The sequence below is a fragment of the Thunnus albacares genome, chromosome 8, assembly GCF_914725855.1.
Source record: "Thunnus albacares chromosome 8, fThuAlb1.1, whole genome shotgun sequence".
Lineage (NCBI taxonomy): Eukaryota > Metazoa > Chordata > Actinopteri > Scombriformes > Scombridae > Thunnus > Thunnus albacares.
In genome coordinates this window covers 31,784,898-31,808,824 of record NC_058113.1, presented here as the reverse complement: position 1 = coordinate 31,808,824, position 23,927 = coordinate 31,784,898, and the positions used below count along the sequence as shown (strand labels likewise).

The 23,927-nt window shown below is 42.4% G+C and overlaps 1 protein-coding gene across 13 annotated transcripts in view; it reads left to right on the top strand.

Moving 5' to 3' along the window:
• The window catches only part of mef2d (myocyte enhancer factor 2d), a 110,864-nt gene that overhangs the window by 36,277 nt on the left and 50,660 nt on the right, over positions 1-23,927 (top strand). For all 13 annotated transcript variants that reach the window (XM_044358355.1, XM_044358359.1, XM_044358358.1 and 10 more), the window contains exons 2-3: positions 7,616-8,017; positions 17,194-17,397. In XM_044358355.1, the coding sequence (XP_044214290.1) occupies positions 7,964-8,017; positions 17,194-17,397 (258 nt within the window). In that variant the 5' untranslated portion in view covers positions 7,616-7,963. The remainder of the gene's footprint in view (positions 1-7,615; positions 8,018-17,193; positions 17,398-23,927) is intronic.

The following is a 23,927-nucleotide window of genomic DNA, read 5'->3' as shown; positions in this document are numbered from 1 at the left end:
ACAGGGAAGGATGCCATCAGGACTGTGAAGAACCGCGAAGGTTCGGCCCGGGAGTCAGGTTTTCCTGTGAGATGAGAAAGCACAAAAAACTCCGGGGAAGAAGCAAAGTTAGTGACATGCATTGCTGTTACATGAATGCATACAGATGGAGAGGAGGAGGAGGAGAGAGGAGCTCAGTGCATCATGGGAAGTCCCCCAGTAGTCTAAGCCTATAGCAGCGTAACTAAGGGCTGATCCAAGGCGAGCCTGGTCGGCCCTAACTATAAGCTTTATCAAAAAGGAAAGTTTTAAGCCTACTCTTAAACATAGAGAGGGTGTCTGCGCCCCGGACTGAATCCGGTAGATGGTTCCAAAGAAGAGGAGCCTGATAGCTGAAGGCTCTGCCTCCCATTCTACTTTTAAAGACTGTAGGGACCACCAGTAAGCCTGCATACTGAGAGCGCAGTGTTCTAGTGGGGTAATACGGTATTATGAGCTCTTCAAGATATGATGGTGCCTGACCATTAAGGGCTTTGTAAGTTAGGAGAAGGATTTTAAATTCTATTCTAGATTTTACAGGAAGCCAATGTAGTGAAGCTAAAATGGGAGAAATATGATCTCTTTTTCTAGTTTTAGTCAATACACGTGCAGCTGCATTCTGGACCAGCTGGAGAGTCTTTAGAGACTTGTTAGGGCAGCCTGATAATAAGGAATTGCAATAATCCAGCCTAGAAGTAACAAATGCGTGAACTAGTTTTTCTGCATCTTTTAGGGACAGGATGTGCCTGATTTTTGATATATTACGTAAGTGAAAAAAGGCAGTCCTTGAAATTTGATTTATGTGGGAGTTAAAGGACATATCCTGATCAAAGATAACTCCCAGATTCCTTACGGTGGTGCTGGAGGCCAGGGTAATGCCATCCAGAGCAGCTTTGTCATTAGATAATGTGTTCCTAAGGTGTTTAGGGCCAAGCACAATAACTTCAGTTTTATCTGAATTTAGTAGTAGAAAATTGCAGGTCATCCAGGTCTTTATGTCGTTAAGGCATGTTTGGAGTTTAGTTAACTGATTGGGTTCATCTGGCTTCATTGATAAATATAATTGGGTATCGTCTGCGTAACAATGAAAATTTATGGAGTGTTTCCTAATAATGTTACCTAAAGGAAGCATATATAAGGTGAATAGAGTTGGTCCAAGTACAGAACCTTGTGGAACTCCGTGTCTAACTTTTGCCTTCACGGAGGATTCATCATTAACATGTACAAACTGAAATCGGTCTGATAAATAAGACTTAAACCAGCTTAATGCAGTTCCTTTAATGCCAATTAAATGTTCCAGTCTCTGCAAAAGGATTTGATGGTCAATTGTGTCAAATGCAGCACTAAGATCTAACAGGACAAGTATAGAGACAAATCCTTTGTCTGATGCAGTTAGGAGGTCATTTGTGACTTTCACCAGTGCTGTTTCTGTGCTATGATGCGCTCTAAATCCTGACTGAAAATCCTCAAATAAACTATTGTTATGTAGAAAGTCACATAACTGATTGGAGACTGCTTTCTCAAGGATCTTGGATAGAAATGGAAGGTTAGATATAGGTCTATAATTGGCTAAAACACCTGAATCCAGAGTAGGCTTTTTAAGAAGAGGTTTAATTACAGCTACTTTAAAGGACTGTGGTACATAGCCTGTTACTAAAGACAGATTGATCATATCTAGTAGAGAAGTGCTCACTAAGGGTAAGGCTTCCTTAAGCAGCCTAGTTGGGATGGGATCTAAGAGACAGGTTGATGGTTTAGCTGAACAAATCATTGAAGTTAGTTCAGACAAGTCTACTGGAGAAAAACAGTCCAAATATATGTCTGGATTTACTGCCGTTACCAAGGTTCCTGTGTTTGGGGAGAGAACGGTGCCTGTTGAGGGCAGGAGATGGTTAATTTTGTCTCTAATAGTTATAATTTTATCATTAAAGAAGCTCATAAAGTCGTTACTACTGAGAGCTATAGGAATACATGGATCAGTAGAGTTATGACTCTTTGTCAGCCTGGCCAAAGTGCTGAAAAGGAACCTAGGGCAGTTTTTATTCTCTTCTATTAATGCTGAGTAATAGGCGGCTCTGGCATTACAGAGGGCCTTCCTATATGTTTTAAGACTATCTTGCCAGACTAAGCGAGAATCTTCTACTTTGGTGGAACGCCAAATCCTTTCCAATTTTCGCGATGTTTGCTTTAATTTGCGGGTTTGGGAGTTATACCATGGAGCTAACCTCTTACGTTTTATTATCTTCTTTTTTAAGGGGGCGATGGAGTCGAGTGTTTGTCTTAGTGAGCCTGCAGCACTATCAATAAGATTATCAATTTGGGAGGGACTAAAGTTAACATAAGAGTCCTCTGTAGTATTCAGACATGGCAGTGAATTCAGTATTGACGGAATTGCTTCCTTAAATTTATCTACAACACTATCAGATAGACATCTAGTGAGGACATTTTTATCTAATGGTGTGTAATCCAGTAATAGGAATTCAAAAGTTATTAAAAAATGATCTGATAAAATAGGATTTTGTGGAAAAATTATTAAATGTTCAATTTCAATCCCATAAATTAGAACAAGGTCTAGGGTGTGGTTAAAACGGTGGTGGTACATCAGATTTAATGCTTTTACTATCACACATGAGTTATTATATATATAATCATTTATCGGCAGCAGCTTGAAAAAAATCTATATTTCTTCATCTTTCTGTCATTTACGTGCTAGCTAAAAGCCAAACGCCCCCCCCCCCCCCCTAAAAATGTCAACAGCAACACCAACATTAGTAAACAGCGGGTGATTCATAGGGCAGCTTTTTAGAGGATGCATTTTTCAGTGAAATGCTGCTGACTTGTGATTTCGTACCTCTGTTCAGGGTCAGTATCATCTATCTGAATCTGACATTTTCAACAACTCGATTGGGTGAATTTTCTTGCAAATAAAACAGCTTCTCTTGTTATCTTTGACTGTGCCGGAGTGAGCTTTGGGAGTAGTTATCAGCACTCGTGTTGTTGTTGTTTGACTGCCTCAGAGCTACTTGACCCAAATTTTTTTTTTTTTTTTTTTTTTTTTACTGACTTTGACCACATATGAAGCTTTGTCTTGATGAAACACTTGTGTATCTGTAACGTGCATCGATTTTCTGACCTATTTTAGTTTAACACTCCTACTAAGTATTAAAATTCCTGTGACATTTAGAGCACTTTGCTCAAACCATTAAAGCGTAAAGAAGAAGATTAGTCCAGGTTGGTGTAATCACAGATTGGGCAGGTATGGACGGTGCAGTGGGGGGGCTGGGAGGGGGGTTTTGCAGTGAAGCTGGGTGGCGATCAGCCTTGGCAGATGCTGGTGCTGAGCGGGAAAAGTGATGGATTTCTCAGCAGTCCTCTGGCACGGCTCCAGCAGCCGAGAATCATCTTTACCATCACCCAACCCTCCTCCCTCCCCCCCACCTACCAGCCCCCTCCGCTGACTGTTATCTCACTGCTCCAGGCTACTCCGCCGCCACTTTACACACCAGGGCAGTAAAGGACGGACGTACACACATGCTACCATACAAACGGATAACATGCCGGTCAGCACTGGCCAATATATCGATGCTTCAGTGTTGTGTTAGAGACTTATCATGTGGGAACACTTCTCTAAAATGACTAAAACATAATGAAAAAAACATAATCTAGACAAAAAAATCACAATTTCAAGCAATAAACAAAACCTCAACATATTTTTATTCTCAAATTTAGTCTCTGCTGTGGCTGCAAATTAGATACATATCTTTATTCTGCTCTAATTACCACACTCTTATGACCCAAATGCTGCACTGTATCAGTCACAATCACCATCTGACTACATCTACATCTTCCCTGGTAAAAGCCAACAGAACGCCGTGGAGATTCAAATCACCAAAACACACCAGTCTGCCGCCGCGTTTTGTGGCATGTAAGCGGTTTTGTTCTCTGTGTGTCATGACTCCGTCACAGCCCTGCAGGTTCTGACACATTCAGCCTTTGGGAGAAAACACACTGGTGGAGATGTATCAGTAATATCGAGGGCAGCGGTAGCCCAGAGGACAAGCAAGGCAGGTTGTCAGGAGGGAAGGTCACCAGTTCACAAACCTCAACGAACTGGGGAAATCTGCGGTGACGTGCCCCTGAGCAAGTCATTTAACCCCTGAGCGCCCAAAGGGAGCCTCCTCTATATAGAAGACTCTGGTTGTACTGGGGAAGCTTTAAGCAGCAATAACCGTGGAGCATGTTGTTGCTGCTGCAAAAGAACATCCCTATGTCAACTTTCTCCTCATGAATAAATGGTAAACTCATAATATAGCCCCCACAGCTCATGGCTTTCCACCCACATCACTAGGATAGAAGATTGAAGCTTTGAAATGCTTAACGGCCGCAGCAACAGATGTCAGGGATAATGATGCGATGCAACATTTTTTAACTGTTCTTTTATGGACTAATCTTTGTTGAGGGCTGCTCCGAGGCTATGACCTGATGTGCCCTCTCAGAGGCTTAGTAGACAAATTTGTACAGTAATAGTATTTTTCTTTTTTTTTTCATACAAGTTCTAATGCTTAGTTTATTTGTTGCTCAGATTCTCTTGTTGCTATTTTGATGCCGTTATCCTTCTAAATAATGTATTTTTTATCTTTCTAAAACAACATGTATGATTAAATGTTCTTTTTCAGCATTTAATTTTTTTTTCTTGCATTTATTGCCAATTTGTATTTGGCTGATATTTTAAGACATGGTTTTGGTCATATTGTCCAGGCAACTAAACACCAGATATACTGTATCTCTAAAGGACAGTGGAGCCAGTCCAACACCGAGCCTTTAATTTACAGATAGGGACAGAAATGATGTAGAAACGCTTGGCAAGTACTCTGGAGGCTTAGTTTTTTTACTATCTCGATACAAATGTGCATGAAATCATCTCATATTAGGAGGAGAAGAAGCATCACTAAGCTATATCAAAATAGAGTTGCCCAGTTTACCCACAGGGATTATTAAATTTTTATCAAATCTTGGCAGCTATAATATTCTAGCATCTGTACTTATAAATGTGAAAGTAGCTGTACTTCAAACGTTTTTTGCAATTTTCTCAAAAGCTCTGAATTCCTTCACTCCGATATCTGCTTTTATGTGCACATTCCCCAAATCAAACTGTCATAAAAAGCAATAGAAGAGCACGCCGTCGGCCCCCTTGTAAAAATAAAACATCTTAATGTTTTTAGGCGTTCCCCAGGGTTCTAATCTGGGTCCTCTGTAGATTCCTAATCATCAGCGTTTATCTTTTCGTTTTCCAGAGCCTCTCTGTCGCTCTCGTCCGCCCGGCGAGGCAGCAGACACACTCCAGGCCCTCCGCTTCCCATGTGAGAGCAGAGATTCTGCCTGACATCAGACATGGGAAGCGAGGTCCGGCAGCATGAAGGGTAAAAGGTCGCGACTCGACCACCCCCAGGCAGATAAAGCAGCCTTTTCATGTGTGATCAGCCCACAGCCTAAAGACAAATCCCTCAGCGCGCTGCCTTTGAACTTCACTGCAACTGGAGAGAGTCGTCCCCCCCCCCCACATGCTCAGTGGCTAACGAAGGCTGCAGACTGTGAGAGAGTATGAACACACACCTTTTTATTATTTAGTTAAAATGTCTTACCAACACCTCTTTACCGCATGTAATTTGGAGCCGAACAAGAAGACAGTGAATGTACAACATATTAGGAACACTTACTCTGTTCAAGAAGTGCACTAATGAGGTGATCCAGGTAGAATTCATTATCCTTTACTGAACTCTTTTATTAAAATCTGTGCCAGTCAAAAAGGGGGATGGGGGGGATGAAATGAAGAGAATATACTGAGGAACTAAATATCAGTAAGATGCTGCCAATAGTTTATACATTTAGTCCCCTGCAGCTTCACCGTAGCAGGGCTCAGGCAACCTCCAGTTCTTCATCAAGCCTTTTTACAAAACAATTACGACTCTCATAACACCCTCTTTCTTCACCCCCCCCTCCCCCCCCACACACACTCTCTCTCCCATCAGTGCATAATTCATAGGCAACTCATCGCCAAAGCTAAGCCAATTGCATCCACTCTAAACGAGCGAGCAGCGCAGCACAGCGCCCACGGCAGCACAAAAGGAATGTCAGTCTCATGACAGACTATTGCACATTCTTTGTTTCATAAGAATGGATGTAAATAGAAGGCTTCTTCTTCTGCTGCTGCTGCTGCTCTCCCAGGTAGGGGGAATGCAAACAATGCTGGAGAGCTGGTGTGGTGTCTGTACTCAAGGCTTTCCAGATGCTCTAGCTCTGTAATGCTGCCACTTGGCTCCCACTGTCATGTGTGTGTGTGTGTGTGTGTGTGTGTGCGCTGCACTGTGTGTACACACAGTCTGTATGTATATATAGAGTGCTATTTTTAAAGCTGAACCACAAATAGTAGTAACAGGGCCTAAAACGGTCCTTGCCTCTGTTGCCATTCCTGTGCTGCTGCCTTCTCATTCATTCATGAGTTTGAATGAATCTGCAAAACCACTCTGGGCTTTCTCTCTCTCTCTCTCTCTCTCTCTCTCTCTCTCTCCCTCTCTCTCTCTCTCTCCTTTGTGCTTTTTGAAATGTGTAATGTATAACGTAGCCATTCTCTGCTTTTTTTTGATCAGGCGTTGTAGCATATTGCGGACCACCCTTATTTCATGGTTAGTTAAATGCACAGCCGAATTAGACACACATTTGTACGCTCCTCATCTTTCTCTGTGTTGTGTGGAATTAGGCCAGCGTTCAGTTTAGGTAATAAGGCGTGATGTTATTACCGGACACAAAACAGCATCAGCCAGCCTGTCTTTTAAATACTGAACGTCATCAGTAGGAATCTGCCTCATACTCGCTGTTAGACATCTATCCAGAGAGACTGGAAAATCTGAAAAAGAATGGAAAATTGCTTCTCAGTCCCGGCTATCCTGTGTTTAAACGGTTTATATAGTTAAATGAAGAATAAATTCCATCTATTTAATGTTGACTGTCATGTCGCCACCGCCGTTATTGACACAGATCACGTTTGAACACAGACTGAAAACCTGTTTCCTGTCGAGAAATTAGCGCAGAACAGGACACTGTTTGGAAACGGAAAATATGTAGAATCCACAGACTCGCCGGCTCCTCTCTGCTCTCTGCCTTCGATTGGGGAATCACATTCGGCGTGTCAGGCGGCCCCGACCGGGCAGCCGGTTGCCGCGGGCGACCAGCAGATCAGTGATGTGGCGGTGATGCCTCTAATGAAGCTGACACAGCACAGCCTCCCTCCACGCGGGCCCCTGAGGGCCTCCTGCTCTGCATGTAGCACCGCACAACACTCCCAACCCCCCCCCACCCCCCCTCTTGTTTCAGCTTAATGTGCTTCTGATTTGATGGCGCCTCAGATGCATTGCTGCGTCATTTATTCTCTCGCTGCATATGAAAGGGTCAAGGCAAAGACAGTGTTTGTAGTAGCTAAAGTGGGTCACAGTAGTATACAAACAAAGCCTCTCTCTCTCCCCCCTTTTCAGAGTCTCTCTCTCTCTCTCTCTCTCTCTCTCTCTCTCAGTCTGATGAATGCCTCTGTGTTGTTTTCCAGGAGCTGCCCAGCTGAGGTGAAGGGGAGGGCAGAGGATCCCAAGTTCAGCCTGAGAGTGTGGATGACCTGCCCCCGGAAACAGGACCATGATCTGAAGACGGCGCCGCACATCGAACCCCATTCTTCCTCTCCTCCTTCTCCCTCTTTTTTTTTTTTTTTTTTTTTCTTCAAATCTACGAGGTGACACGCCTCCCCGCCCCGGCTGCTGCTTCCGACAGAGTCAGCGCGCACGGAGAGGACGAACCGGAAGAGATCAGAGATTCGAGGAGGAAGAAAATACAACGAAAGCCATCCGTGACCTCTGACCTCGCCGCTCCCCCCTGCCCCTCCCACCGCAACACCGGAACCATGGGGAGGAAAAAGATTCAGATTCAGAGGATCACTGACGAACGCAACAGACAGGTTAGCACCGATCAACGGAGCCGACAATATCCGAATGTTTAATAACTTCCTGAGTTCACTTACAGCAGTTAACAGCTGCATCAGCAACCAGCAACCAGCAACCAGCAACCAGCACGACAACAACATGCAGACAAGTTTAAGGAAAACCTGAATAAATGAGTTGAGAGATATAACAAATGTAGATTATACATACAGAGCAACAAAGCAACGTGAACAACGTGTTGGACAGTGCAATCAGGGATTTTGGGAGAATCTATAACAAGGAGCACTGAAGCTGTTCTGAAGGCTCGTGCTCATAACTGAAAGTGAAACGTATGTTACGACAGATAATTTCATTAAATGAAGCTTGGGAATAATTCTACAATAGAGCAGGTCGGCTATAAATCAATCCCAAATGAATCCTGTGTTTGGACAAGTGTTTATTTATTAGTTATCATTGTAAGAAAATGTTGTGAAAGTAAATATTCCAAGAAAAGTGTAATTCAAAAACTAAATTAACTGCAGTGAGCATCCATTCAGTCACGTAATAAGTGATTTTTGCATATATTAGTGATATCCTAATATATGTCTATAACACTCTATAACATAATGCATTCAAAGAACATTGCTCACAAAGCTCAAGTCAGCATCTGTGTGTGTAAAGTTGTTGAGTTTGATTTCACCTGTTGGTAAAACGACTGCTGCAGAAGACGGATGTATCATACATGTATCATGCTTTAGGCTTTGTGATATGTATATATATATATATATATATATATATATATATATATATATAGTAGCAACAATAGAAAGGTTTGCATTAACTTCCTCAACATGTTTCTTCACCATCAACAATCTGGACCAGAGAGCAGTGACAAGTTCTTTTTTTTAACTTCCAACTATTTTATTAGTTTCTTTCATCTGTTTCTGCTCAGATTAAGCAAACATCCGCCCCGCTCAGATCTGAGAAAATGATCATTTTCACTCCTCCGCCACTGAATTCCGTTGTGGTGACAGAAAACTTTTAACTTGCACGATAACAAAATCCCACAGGGATCTGTGCTGCTTTCACATGTCCCCCTGTACCATGAACAACACACTGGCTGTTTTCTCAGCAGTATCACAACAGAACAACATAATAGCATTGTTTTTTATAAGGCTCATATGACTCTGCAGAGCCATCATGGGGTTTCTTAGACCCCCCCCCCCCCCCCTCTCCTCCTCTGTACAGCCTACAGTGAAAAATAGCAAGAAAGTATGATACCCCCCCCCCCCAAAACACAGCCTCAGTCCCTCTGGTTACATCAGTGGCATTGTCAGAGAGGATGAAAGGGTAAATGATCCATCTAAAATGAGTCAACTGGTAAATGGGCTTCGCTCCATTGAGCAGATTGAGTAATGGATTTGACGTGCCCACCTTCAAAAGCAGAGAGAAAAGAAAAACAAGACCGGGGGAGAGAGAGACAGAGAGAGAGAGTGAGAGAGAGAGAGAGAGAGAGAGAAACAAGGTGCCTGGCTGAATAAGACCTGAGCAGTGTGAGAGCGAGGTGGCCGTAGGGTTTGGAAAATCATCCTCCGTTTTCTCCTCATCAATCTTAGCGGGTTGCATTTCCATAAAGGAGAGGAAACGATGCCTGCAGGGGGGTCAGGGAAGTATGATGGCTTGTTATTCATCAGTAGACAATTGGACATAAAGGGAGGAGGAGGAGGAGGAGGAGGAGGAGGAGGGGGGGGGGCGCGACTGTTTCTGGTCGGACAGGCTCTGGTTAATGGAGCCGGTGTTTGCATCAGGTGTCGAACAGTTTGTCAATAAGGTGATGCACTCGGCGGTAATACACGGTCACAGTGTCAGAATCAACGATTACACATTGACTGCCATTAACAAGCAGTGAATGCTTCCTTAATCACCGCTGCAAACCGATCGGGGGGGGGGAGGGGGGGTGTGATGACTTTTTGACGCTCCGTATTGAACCAAAACCTACACTCAGCATTTACTGATCCAGACCAATTTACACAGAGAAACAGGATTCACTTCTTCTATCAGCAACGTTCAGAAACAAGTGTGCAGCGTTTGAAGTCGAGCAGAGTATTAAGCCCGTAAAGAAATAAGTGGGTTTTTTTTTTTTTTTTTTTTAATACGCTTGCTCTGTGTTGCTTCAGCTAATGAAACAGTGCAGCTTGTGAAAGGAAATCAAATGAATTTTGGAGTACATGCAGCCCGTCACCCTCCTACGTGTTGATTCAGAGATGCTGCCATAAGCTCTACAAAATAAACAGCGTTCAGAGTGTGGGTCCCGGCTGGAAAGATGACAGCATCTCAAATACCACATTTCTTATATAGAGACAAAGGGCTAAAAACGTTTTGGATTGATTTGATGGATTTTTTTTTTTATTTTTGGTCATAGTAGAAGGGAGAAAAAAAAAAGAAGCAGAAGCAGCGTTCGTCAGGTTAAAGATAACACAGAGAGGGTCGACTGCTCACTAACACTGTGACCTTTCTAGCAGGAAGGTGTGAGAAGAAAACAGAAACATAAATCCATAATGATTCTCATACCGTACAACATTCAGCACACTGTAAAAAGTAGATTAAATAGAGTTGTGAAGATGTTCAGGTGTCTGTTCACTTCCTCATAGATGATGAAACTCTCCCGGTTGAATCATCAGCACACAAGATGAACAACTGCGTTAGCCTGAAAATCAAAATTAACCACCGCGCGCTGTAATGACTTTACTGTGACTTTATTAAAAGCGAACAACTGTTCGTGTTTCGCCTGTAGCTTCTTCAGGTTCACTCAGTACGACTGCTGAGTACTCACAGGTGTGATAAATACATCTGAGTCACGTGACTAATTATCACAGTCTTCATCTTCTCAAAGGGAGATGAGAACTCCAGCAACACTCGTAGTATGAAGAACAACTTTATCAGTTGACCGACGCGTTTCGGCTCGTGGCCTTCATCAGGGTCATCATCAAACACATTACAAACAAAGAAGACAACCAATCATACACATCCAGACACATGTCAGCCAATGGGGCGTCTACAGAGATGGGTTGGATATATGGTCATGTGACTTCAGGCCAATCGTTGTCCGAGAAGGGACACTAGGGGTGGCATTTTCTCAAAGTGAGCATTTTACAAAGGGCACGACAATGAAAATATACATATTACAAAAAAACATGACGTGATTACAAGATTTACACCGTTTTATATAATTAAACTTCATCACCTGCCGTAAACTGCTTTAGCCTCTTTGATTAAAAAAACATAAAGATACAAGACTTTGCACATGAAAACTGAAGGAGAGAAATCAACTACAGCTAAGAAACTTTCAATCATAAAACTTAAAAATTAGGTTTTGCACACCGATAACGCCGAGCTGAAGCTAAAGATGTTTGGTTTCCAATTGCAAGAATAAAGAGATCTTATTCAGAACCTTTGTGATTCTGGATGTTTGATCTGATAACTAATATATTGGCCAAAAAAATGTGTTTTTACATAAATGCATAACATACACAAGCATTAAATAAACTTATCAACACTTTCTGTTGGACAACTAAAGTATGTAACTGAGACACTGTTTCTAAAATATCTCAAGCATATGATATTTCTGTACTGTTTCTCTTACCAGCATCAACCAACATATTCTCCAACACCAACATATCTACTATAATCTAGTATCCGCTCTAATCTTAATGTGCTATAGCTGAGGCTCATGGGAAATGTAGTATTTCAAGCCACCCAAACCAGGCTGCCATACCAAACTGATGGACTGATGGGCATAACAAGATCCTATAGTATGGTTAAAGGGGACCTAACATGGTCTTTTAGTGATTTTCATAGTCATAATGTCAGATGTCTGTTAAACATGGTAAACGTTCCAAAACTTGAAGGTGAACGTGAGAGTCAAAAGCCAGGGCTTTACCTCTACCTTCCGCGTTTGCACACGCTCACAAACAGCCGTCTGATCCGTAGTGTTCGCTGCTGAGGTTGTTCGCGTTGTCGACTCACATATTTCAGATCAGAGTTCAGTCGGTGGGTTTGTGAAGTTTCCATTTTGATTAAAGAGCAAGAAAAAGAAGTGAAATCCTATTATTGTTTGTTTACGTAGCCTCCAAGAGACGGAGGAAGCTGACCAATCAGAACAGAGTGGGCTCATCATGAGGGCGGGGCCTTAAAGAGACAGGAGCTAAAACGGCCTGTTTCAGACAGAGGCTGAACTGAGGGAGTTTAAATCTGTAAATCATGCAAAGAGCCCCAGAATATAAATATATAGAGCTGTAAATGTGCAGAATGTGTCTCCCCTTTAAACGATCCAGGAGAGTTCTGCGTTTCTATGTTGAGGTACATTGAGAACATCATTAAAAAATAAAACATTGAAATGGGAATTTACAGTGGAAGAAGCTACTTCCTGAACCAGACGCTTTACAGCTCCACACTCCAACAAACCAGTAGATAAATTGCGTTTGTTACACAGAAAATAGGGCAGACTTTTAAAAAGGTAGACTACATAGACTACATGTGTACATTTTTCAATTAGAAAAGCAAGTTTCATCCATTATATTATTATATTATATATATGATTTGGTTTGTCCTTCTTCAGATTGACAGAGATTGTAAAACGTGTTGTGGTAATGATTTGTATCTTGTTTTAACTTTGTGTGAAAGAGGCTGTAAGCTAGCAAATGAAAGAGAGGTTTTGGCAACAGGAAACAGCGAGGGGAGGTTGTGGTTGTCAGTGGTGGTTTCCTCATCCATCTGCCACACAACCACAACCTCGCCAAGACACACACACACACGCGCACACACACACACACACACACACACACAGATGAAACCACTCGCCCCCTTTCTTTCTCTTTTCTCTCCTCACTGAGGATGTCTTATTCGTCAGTTGCCATTGGTTACCTGGCAATTCTGTTCTTAATGTCAATTACCTCCCAGCTTGTTTATTCTTTTGTGGCAAACGCCAGGATCGAAACTGAGACCCCGAAGTCACTACCCTGCTGCCCACTTTTATTCCAAGAAAAGAAGAAGAAAGAAAGAAAAGAAAAGACAAACACAGGTTGTGTTGGGATGTTTGGAGCCGTTGTGTTTGTTTTTTCGGTGATGCTGGATAACCTCAGGATTTGTTAGGAGGGCAGTCGTTGTTGTTGTTAGCAGCGGCTTGTCTCTTCATCACCAACCACTCGTCATTCTGCACAGTCGCAATTTCCTCCCTTTCCAACATCGCCACATAATTTATCTGCTCATTCTGCGTGTGTGTGTGTGTGTGAGAGAGAGAGAGAGAGAGAGAGATATGTAGATAGGCAGAGAGATAAAGATGGGGGGTTGGAGGAAGGGGGGGGGGCGAGGGAGGTAAGATGATGGTAGCAGTGTGTGATGAGGTGGGAAATGGGGGGCGGAGGGGATGCAGGAGGGGAGGGAGGGGGAGTCGGTTGCCCATGGATACGACCCCGATATAATTTGATTTGTGGCAGCAGGAAGCAATGAGTGAGCGAGTGCGAAAGGGGGGGGGGGGATGGAGGGAGGGAGGGAGAGAGGGAGGGAGGATGTGGAAAAAAAAAAAAAGCGAAAGAGTGAAGAGAGAGGAAGAGAAAAAACGAGGGCGAGAGAAAAACGAGACGAAGAAGGAGGAAGGAGGAGATAGAGAGAGGAAGAAGGAGGGATGAGAGAGAGAGAGAGAGGCTTAAACATGTCGGGCGGCGAAGCAAAAAAAGAGCGAGAGAGCGGCGAGATGGAGTGATCGTGGGAGAGAGAGAGAGAGAGAAAAGATGGAGAGATTGAAGGTCTCACATGGCCGCTTTCCTAGCTTTCATCCTCGACGTCTCTATCTTATCTCTACCTCTCCATCGTTTCCTCTCTTTCTTTCCTTATTCAATTCATTTCAATTACACTCGGTTCAAACCTGCGCTGCTGGCGGAGCAGCCTGCAGCCACAGAAACACAGTCAGTGTCAGAGCAGGTTACACCTACAATAGAAGCAATTAAAAGCACTACATTCATCATTGTAATATCAATATATCATTAGTGCATTCATTAGAATACACTAATGATATATAGACAGTATTATAATACAATATAATTAGCATAAACACAAAAGTCCATCGGCTTCTACTTTTACTAAAGGTTCAGATTTTAATTGAAATCTGCTGTTTTCTGGCTGAAGAATAAAAATTATTCTGACTGCAGGTGGAAAATTATAATTACATTTAGTAACAAATACATCTAGTCATGCTCAGTACATGAGTACAATTATAACTATGAGTACTTCAGTTGAGTATTTCATCAGAGCTGCATTATCGATTCATTGTTTTGTCCATAAAATGTCAGTAAATTGCAAAAAAAAAAAGAAAAAAGCATAATTTCCCAGAGTCTAAGGTGACTCCAGTCAACAATCCAAAACCCAAATATATTCAGTTCACTTCCATATGTGGCAAAAAAAAGCATCAAATCTTCCTGAAACCGGTACATTTCTGTCGATCGACTAATTGATTAATCAGTTGCAGCTCTATATTTGATTCTAGGAGAATTATGGATACATTTACACCAGTACAACCCAACAGATAAGCTAATAAGATATAATGCACCGCTGTAGTGAAAACAGTCATAACACAATCTGTTAAAAACATTAAAATATAGTTTACATGTTAGAGTAACAGAGAGACTCTTCTTCTACAATTTTAATTTTCACTCTTTAAGGGTTAATCTGACGATATTCTGAAAACAGATTATTAAGATTTGCCTCAAGGTAGGAAAGTAAGAAATGACTGATACTTTTATTTTGAAATAATGTAGGACTTTTACATTTTATGGAGTAAAATGATATGATTATAATATGATACGGCATCGGCTTATCACGTTGTTAACGGCCGACATTTCGGGACACGGACACGGAGCAGCGTAAGAATTCATTCGGAGTCGTGTGTGTGAGGTCATGTGACGACTATAAGTCCTGTTTGAGTTTCCACCAACTCATGAGAAAAATATCTGCTAGATGTTCCACTTCCTCCACCAGCCAGTCTACTACTACTACTACCTACTAACAACGTCACTTCATCTAAACAGTCTACATGCAGCCCAAAAAACCTCAATAATAAAGTAAAAGAGGCTTAAAAACATGCAGAATTATCTTTACACCTTACACGTCTGCTACTTTTAACACCTTCTATTAATTCCAGCATCCCATCTGTGGACACATTTACTTTTTTTTTTTGTTTAATACACATATCAGATGAAATATAATACCAGATACCGCAGTGGTATCCCGAAGCTTTTCCTTCTCTCTCTTCTCTTAATCTTTTCTCTCTCTCTGTGTGTTTGTGTGTTTGTGCGATCTTGTGTGTTTAATCCAAACAAAGCCAAATCTCCCTGGATTGTAAATACCAGTTGGTTATAGCAGGGAAGCGCTTCTAAAGCCAAACCCAGCAGACAACAAGGGACCCAGTGCTTCAGCAACACTCCCAGTCCTGTTCTGCTTGTTTACAACTGAGGAGGAGGAGGGAGGGAGTGGGGGGGGGCTTGTAAATATATATGTGTGTGTGTGTGTGTGTGTGAGGGGAAAGAGAGAGAAATAATGTGTGACAGGAGAGTGTGGAAAAGAGAGCGGGGAGAGAGAGTGTGCGACATAGAAAGAGAGCATGGAAAAGAGCATAACACAGTGTGAAAATGACGAGGAGGAGAGTGAATGTGACGGGAGAGAGGAGTGTGTTACTTGAAAAGAGAGCATGTCTGGGCTCTCTGTCAGACTGTCTACAAGTCTGTCTCCTAAAAAAAAAAAAATGTCTCCATCTTCTAGTGTTTAATACACAATTAATTCCATCTCTGTCTCAAATACCCCTTTAATGCGCCCCGTCGGCCGTGTACGGCTGTGAAATGTTGAAATGCTAAAAAGTCAGATTTTTTTTTCTGTTTAACATCTGATGAACATCTCCGGTCTGTGATGATCTGAAGTCGAGCCTTAAATGTGTAAAGCTGCGGCTGATCCAACACTTTGACTCAGACTGAAATATTTTTAAAAAAAAAAGAAAATACATGAAGTTTTGTATAAACACTGACTTTTCCTCCATTTTTGGTTTCTGGGTTTGTGTATTTCTTTATAAAGTGTTTATTAACTATTGGATGGATTTCCATGAAATTCAGTACAGACATTCATGTTCCTCACAGGATGACTTGCAGAACATTTTCATCATCATCATCATCATCATCATCAGATTGAAAATGTGTCCAGTAGTTTGGTTTATGATCAAAAACCTGTGAAACTAATGACATTCCCATCAGCTGTACTTTATGTTTAGTGCTAATTAGCAAATGTTAGCATGGTAGCATGCTCAACTAAGAGTTAACATGCTAAACATCAGTAAGTTAGCATGTTCGTTGAACATTAAACCTGCAGTGTTGGAACTTTAACATATGAATGAAACCAGTTCACACGATGCCATCAGATAAATCTCTCTGTATTTCACAGTATTCACTTTTTAAATCTCATGTTGGGCGCGACATTCCCGTGTTTGGCTGTTAACCGTGAGGCTCCTCTAGACTTTTCAAACGTTATCAGACCGACTGGCTCAAATTCTGATAGTGAAACGAGTCATTTCGCGGGGGGGGGGTTGCTTTACAGCCACAGCAGTAGGTTATAGTCATCGGACATACAGGGACAAATCCCGACGGGCCATCGGACTGTCAAAACATATCAGTTTGTGTGTGTCTCTGTGTGTGTGTGTCTGTCATTCAGGGTACAAATGAGAGCTGCTGCATGCCTGCGTCACAGCTGAGCGCCGCCTTTTACTCCCGCACTTCAGATTTTATCTTTGTTCCTGCACTCCTGCTGCAAGAAGTTACTGAAATTTGCTAAAAATGATTGACTTTTAAAGAATTATTTCAGATTTTTTTGTCTTGTTTTTTCTTTTTTTTGAAAAACATTGATTTAATCACTTATTTATTTCACTATACTACTTATATTATACACATAGCTACAAGGGTCCATCTGATTTTAATTTGGTTATCTGCCCATGACGGTTTATGACCCCAAAGTGTCTCTTTTTTGAGTGTCAATACTTTAAACATGTCAGGATCAGGCACCAGAAACACTTCATTTAAGAAGCAGGTTAATTAATCTCCAACTATTTGTGTTCATTATTACAGATTAAAAATGAAACCTTCTCCTCACTCCCTCTCTTCTTCCGATCTCCTCCCACCAGGTGACGTTCACCAAGCGGAAGTTCGGCCTGATGAAGAAGGCTTACGAGCTGAGCGTGCTGTGCGACTGCGAGATCGCCCTCATCATCTTCAACCACTCCAACAAGCTGTTCCAGTACGCCAGCACGGACATGGACAAGGTCCTGCTCAAGTACACCGAGTACAACGAGCCGCACGAGAGCCGGACCAACGCCGACATCATCGAGGTAAAGCCTGGAGGCGAGAGGGAAGGGAAAGCGGGGAAAACATCAGTGTCGTTACGCTCCGGGAAAAGTTGAATGAATCTAAATGTAAAACGGTGACATTAGACGTCCAGTTTATTCACATCAATACTTTCATTCACAGCTTTTTCTACTTAATGTGTCCGAATGTTGGAAAAAATCTGTTTGTTTTGTGCTCACTGTCTGTCTTCCCTCATTGTCGATGCGTCCCGACCAGCAACAGAATAATTTCCCCCAGCGGGATCATTAAGATTTCATCTAATTTAGTTCTCTTCAGACTCATTCAGACTTAATTAAGTCGAGTCCAGTTTATCAAGGCCAGTCCAGTCCAGTCTGTGTATCTGGCGACTCAATATCATTAATCTAATGTGATCTCAAGTCATGTCTCGAATCCAGTTCAGTCCTGTATAGCAATGACTCACCTTTTTAAAATGTGATCTGTTTTTTTACCAAAACAAACACACAGAAGGAGCTGATTGGTTGAAACACCTGTATGTTTTGTTATTATGTGTGTTTTGTAGTAAATTGAGTTGTTTTACATTGAATGAAAATCCTTCTTATGAAGAGAAGAACGAGGTGAAAAAGTGCAAATGAGCTGCTCATTATGCACCATATAATATATTTTATTCTGAAATCCAGTCTAACCCAGGAAGTCCAGTCCAGTTCGGAGTCGTCCAGTCCAGTCCAGTCCATCCCAGTGCTGTTTATGGTTGTACTCTGGCTTTCTGCCCGTTAGCTTACAGGGAGGGCAGAGGTAGGGACAGCTGGGCCTCCCCCCCTCCTCCTCCTCCCCTTCCCCCCTCTGGCATTGGCCCTGTTGTTACCCAGAGACCTTTCCAACGACAACAACAACAACAACAACAAGCCAAAAGGACAAGACCTGGAACCAATCGGAAACCTCCTGGGCACAAAATGGCTACCAGATAGAGAGAAAGAGGAGAAAAAAAAATAACATTTGTTCATTTGCATATTGACTAGAAGAGAGGTCAGTGATGAGGGTGAGGAGAGAAGGTGTGAGGGCAATGATTTAGCTCCGGTTTTATGTTTTTGTATTAGGAATATATATTTTTTTTTCCTAATGTCTGTCGTCCCTGTGGGAAAAGGCTTCGCTGGAGCTCGTCAGGCGGACACGGAGCACATTCACATGCCTTGCTGACCCTTTTATACATAATGGCCCTCTCATGAATTGAACACGAGATGGTTAGGTATGATTCAGTGAGCCGTGTTCGCTTGCAGTACAGCACTTAGAGGATCCTATGGAGTGGTGACTTAAAGCTGGAGCTCGCTCGGCTTTGAATATTTTCTCACTTGTGGTTTTTTTTTTTTTTTTGCACGTATTGCTGCGGGAGTTTACGATTGGTCAACATGAAGTCACCGACATGTATTTACTGTCCTGTTGACAGCTCAGGATTATGTTTTTTTTTTTCAAAATAAAACACACCGCAAGTTTTCCAGAAATGAGAGGGAAAGCTAGTCAAAACATTTTTTTAAGCCAGTAAAATGAGAACTGGCATGAAAGTTAAAACACTCGAGTCTCGAGAACCATCTGTCATCTATTTTTGAATTACCAGGGAATTTCTGATCTTGTAAAATTAGCCATATTATTTTGAAATTATTTCCACATCAGGGCAAGAATACACAAAGTCATATTACATGTTGACAATAATCTAAACAAGGAACTGAGGAAAAAATAACAATTTCTTTCATGATCACATGATACCAGTCTGACACACAGAGCGGTGAACTCTGACACCAAATAATGAGTTTTATTTCCCGCCTTTCAGGCTGTTTTATCAAACACTTTATTGGAAGACGCCCCGAGGCTGAAACGATGATTTGTTTCATCTCCTCCGTCCTCTCACTGCTGCTTTAAGTATCATTCTTTTCCAAGTTGTCTGCAGCTTTCCACCGACATCTAAATCAATTGCTGGTTTGCGGTAGTCTGCTGGAGGTGTTTCAAATACAACTAATAACCACTGGGATAACCAAGAATTTTTCCCAGGAACCTTTCGTAGGAACTCAGGAACTTAACTTGTATTTGAACCGCAGGAATCAGGGTCTAAATTTAGTGTCTTACCCCAGAAAAGTCCCCGCTCTGGGTGTAGTACTATTCTAATAACCTATCAGAGTAGAGTTTTCTGTTTCTGACTGTCAACGATTGATAAAACACAAACCTCCAGGCTGCGGCGAATCATGCTTCCATTTCCAGTAGTATCAATATTAGGCTGAGGGGTCAGAGTTTATTGACATTAAAGTGGTACTCCAGTGATTTTTAGTTTCTCACTTTTAAATGGAAACAACAAAAAGTTACAAGAGATATAAAGAAATAAAGTAACGCTGGATCCTATAGCATCCTTTTGTTAGACCTTTCTAGCCTGTTAGAGGCCTTCATCTTTATAAATCCAGTTTATAACGCAGGTTTCTGTCAAATATTTGAAGTCTAAAGCCTCAAAATAACCCTCGAGTTATTTTCTCAGCCTTGACAAAGCTCCTCCAGAGCCACAAAAGACATTATACTGCAGTTTTCACAGACGGGAGTAGTACTCCTCGTGATGAATGGACGAATCTTACAGTTGTGTTCTCGACTTCCCAGCTATATGAGAATACTGCATCTCAAAGAAAAACCTTTTGTTTTATCTGAGTAATTAGCTTGATCTTCACGCTTCTTCTTGCTGTGATTTACTTCCTGTGTTTTGTTCTTGGGGTGTCTTTCTGTCTGAGACGATTTGGTTGAAAAGGAGTTTGAGGTTTGTGTGTTGGATGTATTATTCATCCGATGAGATTTTCTTCAACTTGTGGATCGAGTCCAATAATGTCTGAAATCTGAGTGAAAGTGTCGGTGAAGGTGGTTTCGAGCGGGCTGAAGGGTAGGACTGAGGTGAGAAGAGTTCGGTGCCTCTGTCGCTCTTCTTCCTCTCTCCTCTTCCTCCTAATCTCTGGATTCGCTCGGTCACGACCGTCTCTCCCTTCTCTCCCATCCTTCTCGTTCTGTCTGTCTCAGAGTGTCAGCAGTAAAGCCTTTCTGTAGGCTGTATCTCCAGCTGCAGATGGCTCTTAAGTGTATGCATGTGCGTGTGAGTGTGTGTGTGTGTGTGTGTGTGTGTGTGTGTGTGTGTGTGTGTGTGTGTGTGTGTGTGTGTGTGTGTGTGTGTCTCGTGGCAGGGCGTTTGGCTGCTCCAGGCCACATCAGCTCAAGCTCCACTGGCCCTGTTTGTGTGCGTACATGTGTTTGTGTTTTCAAGTGTATCGCTCTGTCTCTTTCTCTCTCTTTATGTGTGTTCATTTGCGTGTGTGTGTGTGTGTGTGTGTGTGTGTGTGTGTGTGTGTGTGTGTGTGTGTGTGTACTCTCTCTCTCTGTTTGCACGCTCTGCAGTGGCCCATGAGTACGCCTCATACAATATTCAGGCCTGGTGAGCCTCTTGGTTGTGTGTCAGTGTGTGTGTGTTTGTGTGTGTGTGTGTGTCCTACATGGGAGCTTCCCTCCTATACCGGCCTCTATACTCCCCCACCCACCCCTCCTCACGCACACAACCTCACCCATCGTCTCTGTAGGCCGAGAGGCAACTTTCTTCAGCGTTTGTCCTTAGCTGTCCCCATCGCCAGATGTGCAGCAGCACACACGTCCTTGTCTTCACCACCACCCATTCTCCATTAATCCTCAGTGTTTGCGTTTGCAGTGAATCATTAAGACCAAACAAAGTCTCTAAAACATACACATAGCTATACCATACTGCAAATACAGCAAAATGCTAACAAAACAGTGTTTAAACTACATTAACACACATCTGTTTTAATGACTCTATGATGTTATGTAACTACAGCATCACATAGATTCAGTGGAGACATTGACTACGAATTATTACTGAGGAAAAGTGGAAAATCCTCATGTAGCTCCATTAAAAGCATAAGACTGCTGTTATTCTAAGTTTTAATTGTCAGCAAATCCCATAAAAAGTATTTTCTTGACTTATATATTTTCTGACTAGTACTCAACCTGAAGTCAGTTTGTTTCTGCCTGAAGATCTTTAAAAACTCCCAAATATCCAGTTTCATATGTGGGATTAAATCAAAATAAACTGCCGTGTGTGTGTGTGTGTGTGTGTGTGTGTGTGTGTGTGTGTGTGGTAATGTGCAGCTGTGTGGTTCATTAACATGGTTTTAATAGTTTTTGGACAACAGAGGAACAAGATATACGCAGGTGATATTTGTTCTTTTCATGAGATTTATGAGCAAAAAACAAACTCTAGAATATCACCAGACTGACAGACCTTTAATAGAATAACTAAGTAGAGAATATAACCACCATAAACCATCATATAACAACCTTTTTCACCACAACCACAAAACAGACCAAGGTCTTTCTTTAAAAGATGCTTTCATTGTGATTTTATTGGATATTTTCTCCTTTTCAAGGTTGAGGAGTATAATCCCTTCACTCATGTGGAAGGCTTTTACTGTGAAGCATTGTTAAGAAGTGTTGAGTCTCAATAATGAATGTTTAACACTGAGACAGACCAGTAAAAACAGTAAAAAAAAACTAAATCTTTGAACAGACCAGATATCACTTTATCATTTCCAATCACCATATTTATTTTCTAGCGCTGTGTATCAGTCTTATTTTGTAGGAAAGTTCCTGTGTCTGCCTCTCTCTGTCTTTTGTTTGGGTCACATGGAAGCGTATTGGACATTCAAAGGGCGTGATGACTAGTCACATGAAACAGAAACACTTGACATACGATGTGGGGACTTTTCAGGGGATTTCAGACTCTCAACAGCCAGTGTGACAGTGTGACTGAATTATACAATAATTATTTAAGTCGTAAGATTATCTGCATAGGCACATGGCGTAACATCGCTGGTGGAGGGGACAGAGCTGAGACGTAACCGAGTGACAGACAGAGAGAGAGAGAAAGCGAGAGAGAGAGAGAGAGAGAAAGCGAGAGAGAGGATAATTGGATAGTCACAAAATGTGCCCATTTGCCGCTCTGCCTCCGTGAGTCTCTCCAAGCAAGTGCTTTTGAGTATAAATTATGAAGTGTGGATATAGTCACGCACACGCACACACTCATGTGTTATGCTTAGTGTATGTCACCCTGCATGCACTGTACGTCCCTGTACGCTTAGAGGCACTTAAGTTCACATCGAGGAGCGTGTGTGTGTGTGTGTGTGTGTGTATGTGTGTGTGTGTGTGTGTGTGTGTGTGTGTGTGTGTGTGTGTGCGTGCAGGCACGAACTCAGTATTCATCACACGGTTGGACATTCCTTCACTCCAGTGCAAGGCTGAGAGGCAATACATATGCACACACAGCCTCTCTCTGAGGTGCACGTGCTGCTTGAAAGAGTGTGTGTGTGTGTGTGTGTGTGTGTGTGTGTGTGTGTGTGTGTGTGTGTGGGCAGCCTGCCTCTTCTGCCAGAATGTGTTAATCCGCTTGACTGCAGATCCCAATCAGGGCAAAAGGAAGGAAGAGAGCGAGAGACAGAGGGAACACGAGCGAGTGAAATGCTAAAAAGACCAAGCGATGAATAGCCGAGGAGAGAAAGGAAGATGGGCGGAGAAGTGGGGGATGCCCTTTTTTTTTTTTTTTCTTTAAGCAGCTCAAGGAAAGGCAGATCTCACCGGCGAGCCTCGCCGCGGGGGCTTAAGGACTTCGGGCACCGCCCCGTTACCTCCTGGGTCGCGGCCAGGAGGAGCCTCACGTATCGCACACGCCGCCGGCGCCGCTTGACAGGATTCGCCCCCTTAAGTAACCGATTGTGTTACACGCTGTAAAGGCCTCGAAACTACACAAAACAGTCAAAAGGGCATTCTGGGGAAACAAACCCTTGGTTTATCCAGACCCAGCACATACAGGTTGGAGGTGATGTCTCTGTTGCCACGGAGATGCTCTTTCTCAGCTAATCCTACTTTGCCATCCAGACTCCGAGGACTTCCTCCTAAGACCCGTCATACCCTGAGGTCCTAATCTGGGCTAAATGATGTCACTGGAAGGCCTGTCTACGCACATACATGATTGGTCAGAGAAAGGTCAGCTGACCACTTTCCCTGAGACTCGATTGAATCCTGTGAAGTTTATTTCAACAGCCCTCTCTAAAAGGACTTTATAAACAAGAATAACTACATATCAGGATTATACACTACAGATATATATATATATATATGCTTTTAGGCAAAATACTAAATCGACTAGTGTTGAAGGGATGTAGGATTCTCAGTATCTGTGAATGTAGAGAAACATTCGTCACGGTGGAGTGCAGGCAGGTGGACCCGAGTGCAGACAATGGAGGCAGGCAGGAAGGACGGTTCAGTGAGTTTATCGTCAAAAAGAGAAGATTCAGAAGCTCACAGGCATGAGTGGCAAGTCCAAACAATCCAAACAGAGTAGCAGGGATGAAACAAGGAAACATCCAGACAGGCAGGTGCAGATATGATACAGGTCCAGGTAACAGGATTCAAAAGCAACATGACAACTACAACGATCTGACAAGGAGAACAAAGGATCCGGGCTGTTGTGTGA